Source organism: Betta splendens, chromosome 24 (assembly GCF_900634795.4).
Source record: "Betta splendens chromosome 24, fBetSpl5.4, whole genome shotgun sequence".
Lineage (NCBI taxonomy): Eukaryota > Metazoa > Chordata > Actinopteri > Anabantiformes > Osphronemidae > Betta > Betta splendens.
In genome coordinates this window covers 2794837-2813855 of record NC_040901.2, presented here as the reverse complement: position 1 = coordinate 2813855, position 19019 = coordinate 2794837, and the positions used below count along the sequence as shown (strand labels likewise).

The 19019-nt window shown below is 47.8% G+C and overlaps 3 protein-coding genes across 4 annotated transcripts; all 3 read right to left on the bottom strand.

Moving 5' to 3' along the window:
• Positions 1-66: 66 nt before the first annotated feature.
• On the bottom strand, positions 67-2898 carry LOC114849255 (peptidase M20 domain-containing protein 2-like). The gene is made up of 7 exons (XM_029140471.3): positions 2272-2898; positions 2016-2164; positions 1789-1931; positions 1562-1716; positions 1062-1197; positions 755-862; positions 67-661 (listed from the first exon to the last, which is right to left on the bottom strand). Exons 1-7 carry the CDS (start codon positions 2686-2688, stop codon positions 492-494), a joined length of 1278 nt encoding a protein of 425 aa, XP_028996304.1. The 5' UTR covers positions 2689-2898; the 3' UTR covers positions 67-491.
• Positions 2899-3023: 125 nt separating this feature from the next.
• Positions 3024-7354, bottom strand: cfap206 (cilia and flagella associated protein 206). 2 transcript variants are annotated; one of them, XM_029140467.3, is made up of 12 exons: positions 7102-7354; positions 6944-7027; positions 6701-6791; positions 6223-6411; positions 5921-6088; positions 5570-5781; positions 5340-5459; positions 4513-4711; positions 4216-4356; positions 3948-4141; positions 3696-3833; positions 3024-3272 (listed from the first exon to the last, which is right to left on the bottom strand). In XM_029140467.3, exons 1-12 carry the CDS (start codon positions 7231-7233, stop codon positions 3051-3053), a joined length of 1890 nt encoding a protein of 629 aa, XP_028996300.1. In that variant the 5' UTR covers positions 7234-7354; the 3' UTR covers positions 3024-3050. The 2 variants fall into 2 exon arrangements, with proteins under 2 accessions (XP_028996300.1, XP_028996301.1); XM_029140468.3 differs by having other exon boundaries at positions 5570-5763; positions 7102-7348.
• A 356-nt stretch (positions 7355-7710) lies between these two features.
• On the bottom strand, positions 7711-18354 carry LOC114849351 (uncharacterized). The gene is made up of 23 exons (XM_029140690.3): positions 17556-18354; positions 17178-17264; positions 16870-16993; positions 16693-16795; positions 16251-16364; positions 16060-16176; positions 15103-15263; positions 14846-14992; positions 14539-14641; positions 14044-14172; positions 13779-13955; positions 13451-13698; positions 12505-13365; positions 11975-12071; positions 11769-11876; positions 10547-11656; positions 10268-10390; positions 10071-10199; positions 9757-9949; positions 9547-9671; positions 9265-9455; positions 9036-9169; positions 7711-8950 (listed from the first exon to the last, which is right to left on the bottom strand). The coding sequence occupies exons 1-23, from the start codon at positions 17572-17574 to the stop codon at positions 8712-8714; spliced, it is 4839 nt and encodes a 1612-aa protein (XP_028996523.1). The 5' UTR covers positions 17575-18354; the 3' UTR covers positions 7711-8711.
• Between the last annotated feature and the right edge of the window lie 665 nt (positions 18355-19019).

Here is a 19019-nt window from a genome sequence, read left to right as displayed (position 1 = left end):
TTAGAGGGTGATGCTTTGTGCAGCTGGAGGAGGGAGGGAGGACGGTTTGATTTACACTTCTCAAAACCAAGGGTTTCCCAGTTTAATATAACATTTAGTTTTAATTACGTTTGTGGATGCTTCACGTGCTCTGCACTGAGTAATATGTGGTTAAATGACTAGAGACTAGAGACAGATCCATGGTTTGAATGTGTCAGTAAAAACCATGCATAGATCAGTTCATGAGCTGAATCACTACAGCCCAGCGCTGAAAACAAAGGCTTCTACATGTCTGTATGAAAGACCAACAGACAACTTGTTGATTATTTTCATCTATTACAGGCAAATCATGTGTAAACAGTGTAATCAGCTGCTTAAAGGTAGGTTCCCTAGGGAAACTTCCAAAATCCGCATTTCTTAATTCTTTGGTTTTCTGTTGCTATCACTGATTCATATCAAATCGCAGCATGGAGTGTAACAACACATCTGACTTATCCTAGATATATAAATTCTCATCCATGTGTTGCCGTCAGTTGTGTGAGCTTCCTGCCCTCCTTGTCTTTGGCCTCGATAAACTCCTGCTTGACCTTCTGCAGCAGCTCTGGGCACAGCAGCACGTCCAGGGCCGTCATGGCCAGAGCCTTCGCTGCCCTCAGCGTGAAGAACTGCGCCGTAGCATCACCTGCAACACATATAGTGTCATATGAGGAATAAATATGGCTTATCATTTACTGTTAAAGGTGGAGCCAATGAAGAGGCAAAGATGGGGACACACCAGCAGCCACTGTGTACTCCTCTGTGTGGGTGAGAGCATCTGAACCAATGTAAAAGTATGGATGGATGCCAGGAACCGCATAGGTCACGTTGCCAAAGTCTGTGGAACCTGAGGAGAACAGAAGCTTCAACTGGGTCTTGACTGAATTATACCTTATAACAACTGAAGCAGGCGTTTAATAATGGCACTGTGTTTACACTACAGACCCCAGTCTTTGTAACAACACAGTGTTGGTGCAGAGACTGTCAAACTGGAGGAACAGCCACATCAAAAATAATGTAAAGGCATTCAAGCAATGTAAACATACCAGATTCGTTTTTAAGTACGTCTTCATCGACGGTGAACTCCATCCCCAGATCCTTTCCATTTCTTTGGTACAGCTCCTCCAGTGTCGCATTGCGCAGAATGTTGTCAAATGTATTTCTTGCAAACTGTACTTCAACCTTAAAGAGATCAGCCGCATGTGACGTGCTGGAAGACAAAGTCCACAGTTCTCCTGCAGAGCCAGAATAGGTTTCCTTCTGGATTTAACTAAACATCCACAATAAATGCAAGCGTCCTTGTCTGGACAGAATCATCCTACGGTGCCTTGAGTCGCTCTGTGTCACAAGTTTAATCAATCTGCCTATTTAACAAATGGCTGATACTCTCCTTCTTTTAACTTTTATAGCCACATGCTGTGTTTTTGGTGGGAATCTGTTAACATTTAACAGTCCTCTAGTTGCTGACTGTCAATAGCTGCTGCCATTCTTACTTACTTTCTTTCATTGAATGCAGCCTTAAAGAACACCAATACATTGCAATTACCTCACAGCCGGTCGCCATAGCCGCTGACCTGAAGCACCTCTCAGCCTTGTCCTCCAGGACAGGAAGCTCGGAGCGCGAGGGGGTTCTCAGGTAGAACTCCAGCTCGCTGTATGCTGGGATGATGTTTGGCTTTACTCCGCCGTGCTTTATAACACCTGCAGGACGTGACGGGATCTGAGCAGAGCTCGTTAAACTTACTGAAAAGTTAGAGCGCATCACTTAGTTACCGTGGACCCTCCAGTCTGGCTTCATCTGCTGCCTGAGCACAGACAGGCTGTTGTAGCACATCACGGCTGCATCCAGCGCATTGACTCCCTCCCAGGGGTAGGATGAGGCATGAGACGCCTTACCGTGATACTTAATGGTTACACTGGGAACCACGGAGCAAACCAGCGTTAACGGGAGGCAAGAAAACACAATGTATAGATAAAAGGAAGGAAACGAGGAGACTCACTCATGCTCCGCCACACAGGGGAGGTAAACAGCGTCTTCCTTGGAAGGATGAGCCATGTAAACCACATCCATAGCATCAAATGCTCCCTGTCTCAACAGGTCGATTTTACCTCCACCGGCCTCCTCCGCTGGAGTCCCCAGCACCGTCACCTGCGGACGCAACGGAAGGGCATCAGCTCGTTAGTGGGCGAAAGAAACGTGCCCACGTATGTTCATCTTAGATACCTTCTCTACTAACCACAGGAGCTGCTACCGACCTGCACCGGCACGAGGAGCTCGGCCGTGTGCTCCAGCGCGGCCCTGAGCGCCACGGCCGCGGCGGATCCCACCTCGGCGATGAGGTTGTGCCCACACGCGTGTCCCACCCCCGGCAGCGCGTCGTACTCGCACAGGAACCCCACGTTGACCGCGTCTCCCGGCTTGTAGGTCCCTTTGCCTCCGGACGCCCACACAGCACGGAAAGCAGTGTCGAGCTGGAAGTGTTCGTCGACCGTCCAACCTCCCTCCTGGCGGAAGAACCGCACGAGCCGGTCGTGAGCCCTCCGCTCCTCGTACGCCAGCTCCGGGCAGCTCCACAGGTCCGCGCTCAGGCTGTGCAGCTTCGCTTGGCCTTCGTCGATACAGCGGCTCACGCGCTGCTTCAGCGCCAGCAGCAGCTCTGCGGTCTCAGACATCTTGCCGTTTAGACGTGACCCCGGGGAAGTGGGCGCGTGACCTCCTCGGGCACCCAGACACGGTCGGGAGGGCGGGAGGCGCGTGATACTGCAGGGGCGGAGCCTAACTGACCACAGATCTTTCTCGCCCCCTGGTTTATACTGTTATTTCCTTGTTCTAGGAAAAGTATGGATTAATTATTATCCGGATGCTTTCCAAATTAAAAGCCTTAAAATGAGCTCTGAAGACCGCAGCTGTTATATACTGCCTACAAATAAAGACGTGTGATGGAGGCGTTACTACGTCTTTTATCAGGTGCCACAACCAATGAACAAGGAAGAACAACAAGCACATGAATAGTTTAACATTTTATTCAACTTGATTATTTGTCCACAGATCTTGTCAGGTCTACTTTGACCACGTGTCCCGTGGATCGGCCCCTCAGACCAGCCAGGTAGACCTGAGCTTTGGGCACACTGCTCTCACCATCTTTCTTGCTCTGAGTGGCAGCATCCTTGGGCTGCCAGGTCTGAGTGACATTTTCCCGCCTCATGTGGCTCAGATCGGTTTGTGTTGAGTGTGTGGCTTTGGTCAAAAGATCAGCCTAGAATGAGAATACCTTTATTAGTCCCACGGTGGTGAAATTACATCTTACAAAAGTAAAAGAGTGTTAGGAATGAACAAAAAAGACAATGATGCACATTACAATTGAGGTCAAAGATACTGAGATGCAGGTGTATACTGTACAAGGATGAAATTAATAAGTAGGTGGTGAGACATTGGTGAGATGTGTACAAAATGGGTGGTGATTATTGCATATATTAGATAGATAGATGGATAGGTGGATGGATGGATGGATGGATGGATGGATGGATGGATGGATGGATGGATGGACGGACGGACGGATGGATGGACGGGCATGTGCAACAGGAAGAGGGCAGGGAGTGAGGGTGTGCAGTCGTGAGGCTCAAGTTGCCTTTTTTCTAGGCAGCAACAGTTAAAAGCTTTATAAATTCCTGTCACTCACCAGTTTGATAGCCTTTCGTCGCAGCTCCCACTCATTCCAGTCATACGGCTTCATGGTGTTTGGCTCCACGGGGTGGGTGTCAGTCTGTGTGCTGCTGTCACATTTTGTGTTGGCTTGTGCCAATAAAGTCTCTCCTGTCTGTATTTATAAAAATACAAGTCCGACACCTAATGTTAATTCTGTTAGCTTCAAAATCTTTAATGGAAAGTAGTTACATTGTGTGTTTGAAGACCCCAGGAGACGACTGCTCACCTCAGAGCATGGACCAACACTGGGAAACTGCTGGTGGAGTTTGAGGAGCTCAATGAGTTCAGGGGAGAACTTGGCTTTTTCTGCAATCTCTGAAATGTACTTGTCTGGACTGGAAGAAAATTCCAAGGCAGCTTTCTTGGAGCTAAACACGTAGAACTTCTCTTTGTGTTTCAGTACTCCAATGTGTGGATTACCTGTAAATCCAATGTGGCATATTCAGAACTGAATGGACACTTTCACCTCCACGAGTCCACTGTGAGAATGTCACCTGGGAGCAGGAGACCGTCTCTGGCCACTAGTGTGTAGCCACACATGCCACTATACTGCAGCGGCAGCTCCTTGAAACCAGCTACTGCTTCAGGCAGGAACCATTCCTGTGTCTTCATCTCAGCTGGATCAATACGCTCAACTGGGCCGTAGAACAAAGGAGTCCCAACACAATCAGCATCAACACCTTACCTCACTATATCGGTCGTGTAATATTATTACATTATTAGATTTTAGGAGACATGGAATTCATACTTTACAGGTTAACTAAGTGTGCCTGTCAGTGATGACGTCATACCTGAGGACTCGACCATTCTCTGCTGGTCAGTCTTCACCTCTGATGCCTCCAGCAGGCCGTCCAAGTAAGCATCAGGAAAAATCTTGGCCTGAGAGGCGACGTATGGCTGCAGACAGAGCATGAGGCTATTGAGGATATTCAGCAGCTCCGCTTCTTCCTGAAGTCCAGTCCACAGGTTTGATAAAGCCTTGAACAGCGGCTTAAAGCAAACATGAAGAAAGAGACAAATGAAGCTTTGGAAATAACAGAAGACTGACGTCTCTATATGTACACCCCTAAATAATTCTCGGCACAAGGGAACAAGGTGATAAGATAATAAACATACAATATGAGAATTTGAAAAAAAATCTGTTAGTATCTATATCTATTCTAATATAACATGACTATACACTATATTGTCACAAACACAACACTAAACAGCCCAGACCAAAAAACAAGAATAATCAGGAGAGGTGTCAAATTGGCTTTCAAGAAATAAATAAGGGCAGAACTAAAAATCACAGCAAAGCTGGAGAAAAATAGACAACTTAGAGCTGCACTGAGCAGGAACTAACAATAGAAATACAAATAATCAAAGGTCTGAACAAAACAAATGCAGAGAAGGAACTAACGAATAGAGCTATGAAGACACTGACTAACAGAGAGTCTGTAAGCCGGAGGGAAGTGGAGCAAACAGGTGAAGAACAAGGACTGGGATTACAACTAGCAACTTAAGAACCACAAGGGGGGCAACAAGTACAGAAACAAATCACAGCTGAAAAAAGGAGCCTGACTGGCTCCAACATGACCGTGAGTGTTTTACTGCACGCGCTGATGATGATACTTACAAAGACCTTGGCAGTGGGTACCGCTGTCTTTGACTGCACAATGTCTTTCAGCAGTTTCACCTGCGTTATCAGCTCTGACTGCAGGGCTTCAGCGTTCTTGGCACAGACACATGCATCAGCCTTGTGATGAAGGAAGAACCCACAATTATTAAAGGCTTTAAAGATCATTACGACATTACAACTAGTCGATGATTGTGACGCGGCAGATGAATGGTTACCAGTTTCCTCACCAGTAACGTGCGGAGGAAGGCTTCATGCTGCCTGATGTTGTAGAGAGCCTGCTTAAGCAGGACGATGGGCACGTCGCTTTCAGAGCTCCTTAGCTTCTCCAGCACAGCCGTGTATTTCCACGACAAACGCTGAGACACACTCAGCTCGGTTTCTATACTGTCATAGATGCCTGGAAGAGCTTGACTTGTGGGCACTGCAAAGGGGTGAATTGCTGTATTGATGATTAATCTGATAATGTTGATGTTAAAATAATTAGAAGATTATTGTAAAAATACTAATGGGACGGTTTTTCATGGAGCTGCATATACTTTAGTTACATGACAGATACAGATGATCAGAAACAGCCCTACTGAGTCTGTGAAGGTCACTCTGGTCTGGCGACTTGTCACTGGCTTTGTTGAAGAGTCGGATCCCTGTGACGATCATGGCGAGCTCCTTCAGCTGCTGCTCTTTGTCCCTCTTCAGGAGAACCAGGAAAGCGCCCAGTTCCGTCTGAGGGAAGACGCTCTGCAGAGCCGCTGGGACACAGACATGAGGAGTCAGGGTGCTGGTACGTTACAACAGGTAACAGGTAACATCTACCATTCGTAGATGTTACACAGCACATCCAGCACAGAGATGCTGTGACTGTCATTTTGAGCTAGTGCGAAACCTGTAGTCTCCTGCACAGTGCTGCCGTCTGTCGTTGAGCCCATGCCGGAGCGCAGCACGATGTAAGTGATGATGTCCTGGTACAGAGCTTGTAGCTCATCCCGTGCTTGCACCCGGCTGTCAGTGATGTCTCTGCTCACGCTGCTCAGCCTGGACTCCAGCAGCCGCTGGATTTCCCCCAGAAACTCACCTTGGGAAAAAAGAAGGTTCAAAGTGCTGTATACGGATTCCAACTGACTCTGTTTGCTTCAGTCTACTTCTGCTTCTCTATTCAAAGAATTAATCCACACTAAAAACAAAAGAGTTTGCCAACAGTGTCACACTGGTGATGGAGATTTGATGCTATTTACTGTGATACAGTCAAGTATTGTGCTGCTGATGCCGCTGATATCAGCTGATGAAAGAATGCATTACAAACCTTTCAGTGTCATGACCCTGATTATTCATCAGAATGTATCATTGCAGTAGTTATTACTCACGTCGTGACATATAGTTGGTGTCAAAATACACCTGCATCCTGACCGTGTCAAGCGACGGGCTGCATTTTTCCAGGAGCTTCTCCACACACAGCTGTGAGCAAAAAGAGCCAATGCAGACTAGCTTCACTGTCACTTTCATGTAGTTTTTGAGCGAATAAAGGCATGATGTCATTATTATTACACCGACGGCATCTACCAAAGCAGCAGTGAGCAGGATGTGAGGTGAGAAGCATCATCACTGACCTCCTCCAAGTTCTGGATGTCCTGTTTGGTCAGTGTCCGGTCCACGTTGAAGCCATTCATTGGGTCTAAAACAGCCGCCTTCACCTGAAGCCACGGAGCATGAAACACTAATACACATGCATACAATAATAATAAGTTATGTTAATTGGGGTACTGACCATAAAAGCCGCCAGAGAGTCAGAGACGACGTGGCCCCTCGCTGCACACTCCTGCACTATTTCACGGATAATCTTTTTTATCACACTTTCTGCGTGAGACATTTTTATCCACAGAGGAGAGCAGGAGCTCATGAAACTAGCTAGCTCCTTACCGGCGTGTTGACAAGCCGTTGCCGTAGCAACGGTGTGTCAACAGTACCGCGATGCACCAGCAGAGGGCGCTACAGTGAACCCATGGGCAACGGACACGTAACAAATTCAGACGGACATGTTTTTGGACAAAGGTTGGATAGTAGGTGTGATCAGTCTCCATGGAGACGCATCACGTGACAGCACGCTGAGTGGAGGGAGGCAGCAGATTGAAGTCACTAGTTTCTCCTGTCAGTGGTCTTTTTTTTTTAGACAACATAGAAGTGGAATATATATATCTGATCATATTAAGCGTCACCTCTTTGTTCATCCCTATAATAAGCTGCTGCTCTGAGGCTACTCCGTGTTTAATCAAGAAGTCTGTGATGAATCTGTTAAAACTACAACTGTCAAACACCGTCCAGCACATGTAGCCACTTGTGTCTCGTCACATGACTTTTCCCAAATCCACACAAAACACCAGTTACTTCCTTCTTAGGCTGAGGATTAAATATTTATTATAAAAACTCATACACAGAATCACAGGACAAATATATATAATAACATTAGAGTCAGTGCAGACATTTAGAGGAGAGTCTCTGTTCTGTATTACTGGCAGAATGACAGCACCTTCCAAACCATCCGTTTCTGTCCGAACGCCCCCCCCAGCAAAAAATACCAAAGTACAGAAAACAAAACATGCAGCAAAGTTACATGCAACAAAACAAGGAGGTAGACAAAGAACAAACACAAGCTTGACTTGTGTATCTGCAGTATAAATGCAGCTGTCACCATTCTCAAAACCACACTGTGCAAAGCTTTCCCTAAACAAGACCAGTACTTCACAGGTCACTTCAACCAGGGCAAGGGAGGGACATCAGACCTGTGATACTAAAAGACACATTAAGCTTTGGTGCAGTTCCAACAGGAAACGCACCAGCTCATGTCTACCTGGAATACAAACAAAGACTCCTCCTCCAGAATCCAAAAAGACTGAGTTATTACTATGACAAAAGTGAACAAAACAATGACCTTTCTCCTGGGTTTGTACCAGTTAATGCTGCTATAATTTCACAAGCATTCCTGTAACAGCTGTACTGGTCCACATTCCAACATAAAAACATAGTTTTAGACCTATTTCATATTAAATTAACTCTAGCCATTTGCGCTCAGCATCACATCGACCCTGAACACAAAGGGAGCGGACATCAATTAAAGGCCAGCTTCAATTCTAGTCCCTGGGTCAAACATACACACTTAGGTTTAATTTGAAATGCATTCCGACAGACCGGACGGTTAAAGGAACGATGACAGACAGCAGAACAACAAGACCTAAAACCAGTAGCAAGACTGACTGTTAGAACAATATCTAAATAATAAAAAAAAAAAAAAAAAAAAAAAAAGGGGAGAGAGAGAGTGAAAACTGTGGCAAGGAATCTAGTCGTCTCTGGAGTGCAACGAGCAGATTAGAGCCCGTTCTCTCAGAAGCACTTCCTGAAGACGATCTGCGGCCCATACTCTTCATACTCTCCCCGACTGATCCAGGCACTGCTGAACGTGGACAGGTTGGCGAGCACCGCTCCTCCGCTCCACACGGAGAAGTCTCTGTCTGCGGGGCTGGTCACGCCGATGCTTTGCCGACGCCCCGTGTTGGCTGGTAGAAGGCTGCTGATCTCAGCCTGGAGCCTCTCGGGCAACCCGGGCAGCAGAGTGTTTCCCCCTTCACCAAGAGACGAAAAACAGCATTCAGCAAAGACTGTGAAATGGACTGGATCACATGGGGTAGAATACAATACACACGTTACCTGAAAGCACAATGTTGCCAAGCAGGCAGCTGCGCAGGTCGATGTCTGAGCCCAGGATAGACTTGTAGATGCTCTGGTGCATCCCGGGATGGTCCCGTCCAATCAGCTCTGGTTTAAACAGGATCTCAGGGGCCCTGGGTGAGGAGGAGTACAGCAGCCATTCAGAACTTGATTGTCCATACGAGGCCATTGGCCTGTTACTGCCTCACACCTAAAGCAAAGCAGTTACCTGAAGCGCTCGGGTCCGAGCGTGACTACCTGCCCGTCTGGCATGGTGTAGTACACCTCGGGGCAGGAGCGACCCCCCCCAGTCCGTTCAGCCTCATAGTCGAGAGCCACACAGCAGCACGTCTCCTTCATCTCCCTCACGATCTCCATCTCTGCCGTGGTGCGCATGCAGACCCCCTGCTCCTGCAGAAGCTTTCCACACAGACAGAGCGATGTCCCACATGGTTCAGCAGCTTCTCTCAAATTCACCTACAATAAAAGCTGGTTTGACGAGTTTTAATACCTTTTTAAGCTGCATCGTAACATCTGCACCAGCCAGCGGGAAGCGCTGCACAGCATGAGGCAGACAGTAGCCCTCGAACACAGGGACGCTGTGGCTCACCCCGTCTCCTGAGTCAAACACCACACCTGCACAGAAAGCGTCTCCTGATTCTTCATGTTACGTACTGTACAAGGTCACAAAGCACATAAAGCCTCCAAATGACTCCGGTACCAGTGGATCGTCCTGAGGCGTAAAGTGCCAGCACTGCCTGCATGGCCACATAGCTGAAAGGGACACTGAAGCACTCAAACATGATCTCCACCATGCGCTGCCGGTTCTCCAGGGGGTTCATGGCAGCCTCCGTCAGCAGGACGGGGTGATCCTCTGGATCCACACGCAGCTGCTGGAAGGTGTGGTGCCAGATCTAGAACAGCAGCAAGAGGTTAGTTCAGAAAGGTGATGACTTAAAGTCTGGCTCCATTGAAACCAAAGCAAGAAGACGGCTCTTAGAAGACTGGATAGTGGCATCGCGGTTCATTTCTCACTTTCTCCATGTCCTCCCAATTGCGAATGATGCCGTTCTTGATGGGGTGCTTCAGAATTAGGACGCCTCTCATGCGCTGAGCCTCATGTCCAACGTAGGTCTCCTTTTCCATGTCACCGTTCATTACTTCCTACAGAGACAGTCCACATGTCAGAGGCAGAGCCATTCCATCACTTTTTACCAAACACAGACTCCTACCTCATATTTTGGCATTCCTATGATTGTTGGAAATAAAACACTTGGAAGGTCCTGATCTGCAAATCCAGCTTTCATCAAGCCAGAGCCAGTGTCCAGGACTATGGGGGTTTTAAAATATGACACCTGTGGAAAAATAAACAAAAAAAATTAATGCTCCTGCACCCATATAAAGGCTTTTCCCATTATATAAGAAAAACAGCTTGAGTGAGGGTTTGATTGCGCTGAACACTCTAGTACATGCTTCATCAGAAATGCATTGCTGTCATCAATAGCTGGTACCTGGGTCACGCTGCTGTCCAGCTGGGTATGAATCCCAGGTGATCCAGGTTCTGGAACCCTCATGGCTTTAAAGGTCTGATCAGCATCAGAAAGGTCTTTGCTTGGCGCTTTTCCACCGGGGTCAAACTCCAGATGCTGGCCAGCAGGCACCGAGGTCTGAATTTCCACTGTTGGCATTAATCCTGTAAAAGGCGAGCTTGTCTCGTCTGCATCCGTGGCCACGGCAGACGACCTGTCTGGCAAAGGCCCGTGTTTCTCTGGGAGGTTGTTGTTATTGTTATTGTTGTTACTTTGCTCCATTACATTAGGATTGAAAGCAGGGGTGGGAGTCAGGGCTGTGGTCACATTCTCTGGCAGGGAATCAAGTGCTTCATCTTGGAAATGAAGTTGTTCACAGTTGCTCGGGATGTGGGTTTGCAGACTTTGATGCAGCAGCTCGGGACAAAAGGACTGACTTTCTGCAGAGCTGTCCAGAGGATGTGAGGCTTTTCTGGGTCTGGATTCTCCCCCTGGGTCAAAGGCGCCAGTGCTCGGTCTCGTTTCAACGGCTGTTTGTGCTTCTGGTTTGAATACAGGGGCAGCTTCATAACATCCACATAATTCTTCTTCACAGATGCATTGCTGCGGTTGGTTGCTGCAAGTAGGACCTTGACTAACGGGCACACCTTCATTTGGCCGATCCTCTTCAGGACCCAGTTCTGCTGGAATATGTTCAGTTGTACAGTCATCGTCATCACTGACTGAAGATGAGCTCTTGTCAGACGGCTCTAACAGACCACAGCATACTCTGTCCTGATTCTCTGCTCCGCCCGTCGCCACTAAAGAGCATGTTTCCCCCTTTTCATCTCTCTCCTCAGGAGCTTTCTCTGCGTCCACACACTGCTCCATCCCCGTCATCTCCCTTCCTTCCTCTGTCAAAGATTCACTCCTTGCGAGTTTGTTGTTGGGTTTTTCTTGGGAGCATCCGGGGTCCTGAATCCTCAGCTCTATCAACAAGTCCGCCTCCATTGTCTCGGATTCAGATATCGTCAGAGACCCAGCTGATGTGTGTTCACTGAGTGAGTCATCAAGTCCAAGATCAGCAGCTTCGCTCAACGCACTGCACGACAGCTTTAATAAGCAAAGCAGAACCAAACAGTCATGGCTGGGCACTTAGGCTGACAAAGCATCACATCTAAGAAGTGCATCCACAGAAACGTTTTCAGGACATACTACTACGTACCCCGTCAGCGTTGTCCTCGCTGTAATAAATTGGCCAGTGATTGTAGCTGACCTCTGACCCCAGCAGGTCATCCAGCACAGCCTCCTGGGCCAGGACACTTTCCTCCTCCTGCACCGAAAGACACAAATGACGACTGAGCCTCCTGAGCTGGTCATCATGGAAACCACTAGCTGCTGGCAGCAGTCATCAGCCCGTTCACCCCTTACCTGCAGTATTTTATCCGCCCTCTCCAGAATCTTCTCTACTTCCCTCAGACCCTCCTGCTCCTTCACATCCCAGTCCTTCAGAGACAGATCCAGGGTGCTAAAAACGAGAGACCAAATTAAAAAACTGTTTGGATAAAACAGGACTAAAATGTTTCAGCTCTATCTGCATTGTCCACATGTTACACCCAACACCTCCCACATCTTTCAGTTTCTACTTCCTGGGATCTTTTCTGCAGGTCAACACTACAGTCAATCATCTGGTGAGTCTTCAAGCAAGACGTTACAGCAGGCTAACAGCAGATGAAAGCTGCTGTTTAGAACACTTAAAAAGGTCACAGGTGAAGGTGTTAATCAACCTCTGTCATCTCCCACCTTCTGATTCTGGTCTGACTTAACTGTGGCACAACTGTGTAGTGCAAGTAACACAGTTGACTAGTGTCTGAACACTGTGTAGATGAACGTTATCACTTCATCTATGACTTCTGAGCACAGAGGCAGTTTGTTAGTTTGACAGCAGACAGAAGCTTTACCCATCGACGGCCTCCTGGTGAAGGTCATATGAATCCCAGAGCAGAGTAGGAACCCCCTGGGTGGTGCTGACGGACTCGTCCCTTTCATCTGTAGCAGTGCTAGAGAGCATGTCGCTGAGGGGGCTGAGTACAGAATCCTCCAGAGCGTTTGGTGAGTGTAATACCCAGTCCTCGCTCTCCTGCCCTTTGGTCGGCGTGGAGCTCAGCACCTCTGTCTCTCTAGGACCATTCTGATCTCCCAGTGTGGGAGAGGTGTCGGCATCAGAGAAAGGACCTGAGGGATCAGGACGCTGTGGATTCCTCTTCTGTGGTGTTGGGTTGGGTGTGATGGTGACAGTGTAGGAATTCTCCAGATCATCTACTGGTAAACTAAGCCAGGGATTACTGGGTGGTGCAGCAACACGCTGCACTTTGATCTCAAAGTTAAGGGAGTCCACAGTGACTTTAGGGATGATTTGGATGCTGGCTCCAGAAGGATGCTGCACTGAGCCAAAGTCAAACATATCCGAAACAGCTGGGACGTCCTCGCTGTGGACTTGAGGCTGGCTACCAGCAGACCTGATGCCAGCTACTCCTTCGTTGCCTGCCTGGGCCTCCAAATGGCTGCTTCCTGCTCCATCAGAGCCTGAGGGCCTGGGGGATAAAGGTTTACCGTCAGAGGACAACGGAGACGAAGGAGCCGCTTCAGATCGGAGGCTCAACTCTGACGGCCTGTCTGGAGCATGAACAGCAGCACTGTTAGCAGAGGTCTGGGTTACATGGCAGCTCTGCAGCAACTCATACTGCCAATGCAAGGCCAGCTGCAGGTGACCAAGTGAGACAGGGCCCGAAGAAATAAGAAGTTTCCTCAACATTACACATCTGTTAAACAAACAGACAAACCCACAGGTTACTTATTTAGTCATTTCACTTAAAGAGTCTGCTCCTGATCCCTTTCCTCACTCACCGCTGAGACATCTGCTTGCCCGTCTCCTGGATTTCATTATCTGGGATGACGCTCGACAGACGATCCAAATGAAGCAGCTCCTCCATACTGGGAGGAGGGTTCTTCTTCAGGAACGTGTAGAGTTTGCGCCTCCATGCTGGGATGGTCTCCCAGTTCCTTCTCTGTATGGGAACACTGGCTGTGTCCACACCCGACAGCAGCTCCTGAAGGAGGTTCTCACAGAGAACCAGAGTGTACCATTTGCTGGCCTGAAAGAGGAACCATGAGCATGTTCAGTACACCCAGTGTGCACAGGACTGGACACATGTTCACTACGGTAGAGACCTGCCTTGTTGTAGTACTGGTGGTAGTTATAGACGGTCCTGAGGGTTTGGAGAATGAAGTGCACGGCGAGGTAGAGCTTCTCCTTCAGTCTGTCAAGGTCCAGCACCCAGTGCTCTCCGCTCTGGCCGTCCAGGATCTCTGCCAACGTGTGGATCACGTCTTCAGCGCAGCGGACAAGTGCCTGGTAACATGAGACAGAAACATCTGTCGTCACAACAACAAGCGTGTATGCTCCAAACTAGAAGAGGCAGGAAGCAGAGAGCACTGACCATGGCAGGAGTGTGAATGGACTCCTCAAACTGGAACAGCAGCGACGCCGCCCTGCCAGCATCCCTTGCTAGCTCAGGTTTATAAGGCTGGAGCTTCTCCTGGAGGAGCGCTTCAATCTGCTCGGTGATCTGAAACCAACATTGTGCTTGTCATGCATTTTATGTGTCGGCAGACTGTTTTCCTGTTCGGTGCTTCATCAGGGTTTTCACAGTATTTACAACTGAAGTTAGACAGACAGACATCAGACAGATGCATGGTTCCATTGAGACTACACCGTAGTGTATCCAAACAGAACCTTCAACAAAGACATGTTGATGTTTGAGGAACGGGCCTGGTTTCTTTTTCTGAGGTACTGGTGGAGACTCATTAAGGGGCCAACATACAGATTTATATGACGGCCCAAAGGATTGTGCTACTTTAGGGAAAAGGACATTAAACTAAGGCCACAGTAGAGATCCAGGAAGTTGGTTTAACAGATCTCCTGCATGACTCACCTGGAGCGCGCGGTCCCGCAGCTGGAACACCTGCAGCTGCAGCCGAGCCTTGGAAAAAGCCTGCTGCCACAACAGCTCCACCTTCTCCATGGCTGCAGTGATCCTGAGGAATGTCAGAGTTCAGCTCAACAGACCTCATGCTACTCTTACTGGATTTGTTGCTGAATACGAGGTAAAGTGATTTGGAACCAAAGTTCCTGCGTCTAGATTAACAAACATTCTTCAGCTAAACGTGCTTTTGCAACATTTGTCTGGAATGTATGAGCAGTGTTGCTGCACTGCAGGGGATTAAGGCAGTTTACTGTACCTGCTGTAGTTCTGCAGCATGTCAAAGGCTGTGTGGGTGAAGAGGGCCGTGCCAGCCATCGCCTGGTAACATGGCTCCAGCTCAGGGTGACGCAGCTTCTCTACCACGCTCTCACAGTGCCTGAGCAGCTCATCCAGCCCCAGCTTCCTGCTCACAACACACAGCAACACTGGTCTGACTACATGTTGAGGTTCTATGCAAAAAGAATGAGCACTTTGTTGACGAGGATGCTGGTTGGAGCAGAAGACTCGTCTGACCTCCTGAGCTGCTGAAACCTGGCCTCGTTGGTGAAGCAGAAGTGCTTGAGTTCACTGAAGGTGGTGGGCACCGGCAGACTGGACAGAGCCTGCAACATGGAGATGCAGGAGGGCAGCTGCTGAACCACAGAGAGGAACTCCTGGACAAACGTCTCGATCTCCTACACAGAGACAGATCATGTTTTATTACCTTTGCTGCTGCAGCATTTAGTTGTGGCACTTGAGCGTGAGCAGATCACGCTGGAGGCAATAGATGAAGCAGCACCTTTAGTGTAGGACAGAAGACAGTCCTTTCAAAAAAAAAAGCCAAAGGATGATGAGTCGTGAACGGCTACTTCACATTCAGTCTGAATGTGGGAGTGAGCAGGTTTACTACAGGCTGGACAGACATGGAGTTGCCATGGTTAACAGTGCTGTCAATACAGATAAACGCCCCCATAGAATAAACCTGAATGAATAATACGAGGAAACGCAGGAGCCCTTCATGTGCTAATGAGGTCAGCTGATTAGACGAAGCTTCACCAAGGTAACAAACAATGGATGTGGGCTGCTTGGACGGATCCCAAGAATAGACTCACATGTGAAAACATCTTCTGACCAAGCACACACACTCCATGACAGGGGCAATACCAAGCTAGAACAAATGTTCTGCCTGTACGATTGTACATCAGAGTGTATTTGTGGGCTACGGACGTCAGCACTGAAGTTGCTGAGAACGGCACAGTGTTAGTCTGTGCTAAACCCTCTGATCACAAGACCATCAGCGCCTTGATGCAGACTCAGTTGAGCCTCTCGCAAACGGAACAGGTCAAAACAGATAAAGAGGAAAGGCTCACTGAAGCTTGAACCTGACTGCAAGTGAAATCTTCCACAGTAACTTCTGCAAATCAGGAACCTGACGAGCTACAGTTACCAGAGACACCGCCACAGAGGTGCTGAAACCACTTTCCATGTTACCTTAATGAAGGCCACCCAGCTCTGATGACAGTAGACGAAGTAGCCGCCCAGCGACGGCGTTAGCTGGCTCCGGTCGATGTACGCAGACAGCTCAGAGACTTCCTTCAGAAGGACTCTCTGTGGGATGAGAAGCGGGGGTCACTCGCTGCAGCCACGTCTGGGTCAACCAGAGGGCGCGTTGCTTCACTCACCTTGAAAGTGGCCGAGTGCAGCTTCGATGGAGCCAGTAGTTTCCCCAGCAGCTTGGCAGCATCTTTCTTTTTGGGCTGGATTATGTAAACACTGTGGAGCGTCCTCTGATGCTGCTGTGAGATGGATATTGACACCAAAATGTGCATCTTTAAAACAAACCAGCCAGTTGTGTAGATTTGCGAAGTAAAATGCACTATATAAACCCAATGTCTGCACGCTGCAACCACAAGCCGCAGCAGCGCAGGGATTCCCAAGTAACTGCAGTTAGATAATTTCATTGGGTCTATTGAATAACCGAGCACGTGACCAGTGATGCATGTGACGCCTCATCTCCTCAGCCACACTGAAGAATGTTCCCTTTGGGATGGGACATTCTTCTCTCAACAAGCGCGAGTCCAGTGCTGGAGCTCTGCTTCCTCCCACCGTCTGCTGTGGCCTTACCTCAAGCAGAAGCAGAGTCTCAGCGATGAACCGGGTCGTGGGAAGTGAGGCTTGTCTCAAATCGGCCACCGCTGACGCCAAGCTCGGCTTCTCCTGCTTCTTACTGTGGGGGACAACGCGGCCATCAGCGAGAGCCACCCGACACACATCAACCCGGGTCTGTCTGACTCCACCTACTTGTGCAGGCGAAGGAAGTACGTGATGAAGTCCACCACTTGTGTTTGGCTTAAAATGGAGGAGAGTCTGGCTTGTCCGTCAGCTGGGAACACGATCAAAGGGCAGCCATGTTGATCAAATGCACCTGTGCAGACAGAACACAAGGCGTCACTTGTGGCACTCATGACGTCACTGTCAATCAGGCTGTAAGCCAACAGAACAGAAAAGTGTTTCAACAATATTTGTTCCAAACAAATAACAACAACAACAACAACATTAATAATGTCTGCTGTTCTGCATTCATGCAGCACAGACACCAAACACAGTACCAGGGAATAACACGGCTCCAGAGTCGAGCACATGATCCGGAGGCAGCGGCGGGGAGGACACACACTCCTGCACCGGATCCCCGTTGTCTGCAAAGTTCGTGGGAAATTATTATTTTGCTTGGAAACACGCCCGAGTAGAATTTCCAACAGGCCCTGCTATGTTATGTTATACGACCAGTGGATGAACCGGTCCAAGCAAATTCCTCAGCGCCCTGCGCACAGCTTGGCTCTGCGGCCGCAGCAATGGCCTCTAGCGCGAAGAAGGCTGGATACACGTTTTTACGCATTTCTTCACTTTGCCAGTGAACTAAACACTTTACCGTCACATTGTTGTCTAACGGAGCTGGTCGCGTGCGCAGCTGCACTTGTTTCTCCTACCTGTTGCGTGTTGACTCATCTCCGACCCCTATCTCGTGGTACTTTTCCGCGTCCCGAGGAACCTGAACTAACACAGAGCGCTGGAACTGCAGCACAGGAGAACCGGACCGACGGGACCGCGGCGGCCCCGCTGTGTGTCGTCCATTCAGAAACCAGCGCTGCCCTAATTCCGCGGACGGGATGCTACTCGGCTCTTTTATGAACTTAAGAGGGTGGAGACAACACAGAGGAGGCGTGGCCACACGAGCGACGAGAACCAAAGGAGGCGTGGCTACAAAGAGGGAGAAAACACGGATCACCGTCACCAAAAACAAAATATGTCTGAAGGTTGAGTCATTTTTTAATTGAAAGGTTACAATTTACAACCTCAAATGGGGAACACAGTTATGCATGTAAATAAAAAAGTAAGCTAGAAAAGAAACAAAAAAGAAAAGGGGGTTGCAAGGAAATAAACCAATAGAAGATATGTCTATATATAAACATATAAATAATTTGCCCTTTTAAAATGAAAGAGACTTACACATAGTTTTAAACAGAACACCAAGAGGTTTGCTATCTTTGGACAGGTACTTTAGCGTTTAGACATATTTTTACATTCATTTTTAAAACAATTTATAGAGGGTTTGTTGTTGTTCTACTTACTTTCAAGAATGTGGTATTTTCCTATTGCAATAACAGTGTTTGTCATTAATAATATATGTTTTGAAACTCCATCTGTATACACTAGCACCTGAAACAATTTAAATGAGGAATTACTTACACCCTTACCCATCTTGAGCCAGTTGTAAACATCCTGCCAAAACGTACTTATGACTGGACATGAAAAAAAACATGTGTGGAATAATTTCAGGCAGCTCTTAAAAGACACAGCGATCCACCTCAAAACGGAATCTTGTTCTTAATTCTGAACTGCATATCCTTCATTTTGGTTGAAGTTTGAGTCATGTCAACTGGACTCCTTCTTTTCAGTAGAAACGGTTCACTACCTATAAATAGTTGTTACACAGACAACTTCACCTGAATGAGTAAGAATCTTCACCAATACAAATGAAATATGAAAACCCTTAATCAGATTTATTGATTGCTTGTATTTTATTTTTCACATAAAACATAAAATGGCTCTGGCAAGACTTTACCGTCACATTGCTGTCTAACGGAGCTGGTCGCATACACAGCTGCATTTATTTCTTTTCCCTGTTGTGTGCTAACTCATCTCTGACCCCTTATATATAATATATATATATTTTCAAAAATCTAGCTTCAAAAATTTACCGTCACTGAAATACCTAATATGTACTGTTGTCTAAACATTGATTTTCAGTATATTTTTCTTAATTTAATAGTAAATAAGTAAATGAAGCCACTAAATAAATCGTACAAGGCTTATTGTGAGAAAATAAATGAACCGAGACTGCTCTGATACTTGAATCAATGCCATCAGCTGGTCAGGTCAGATCACTTGCA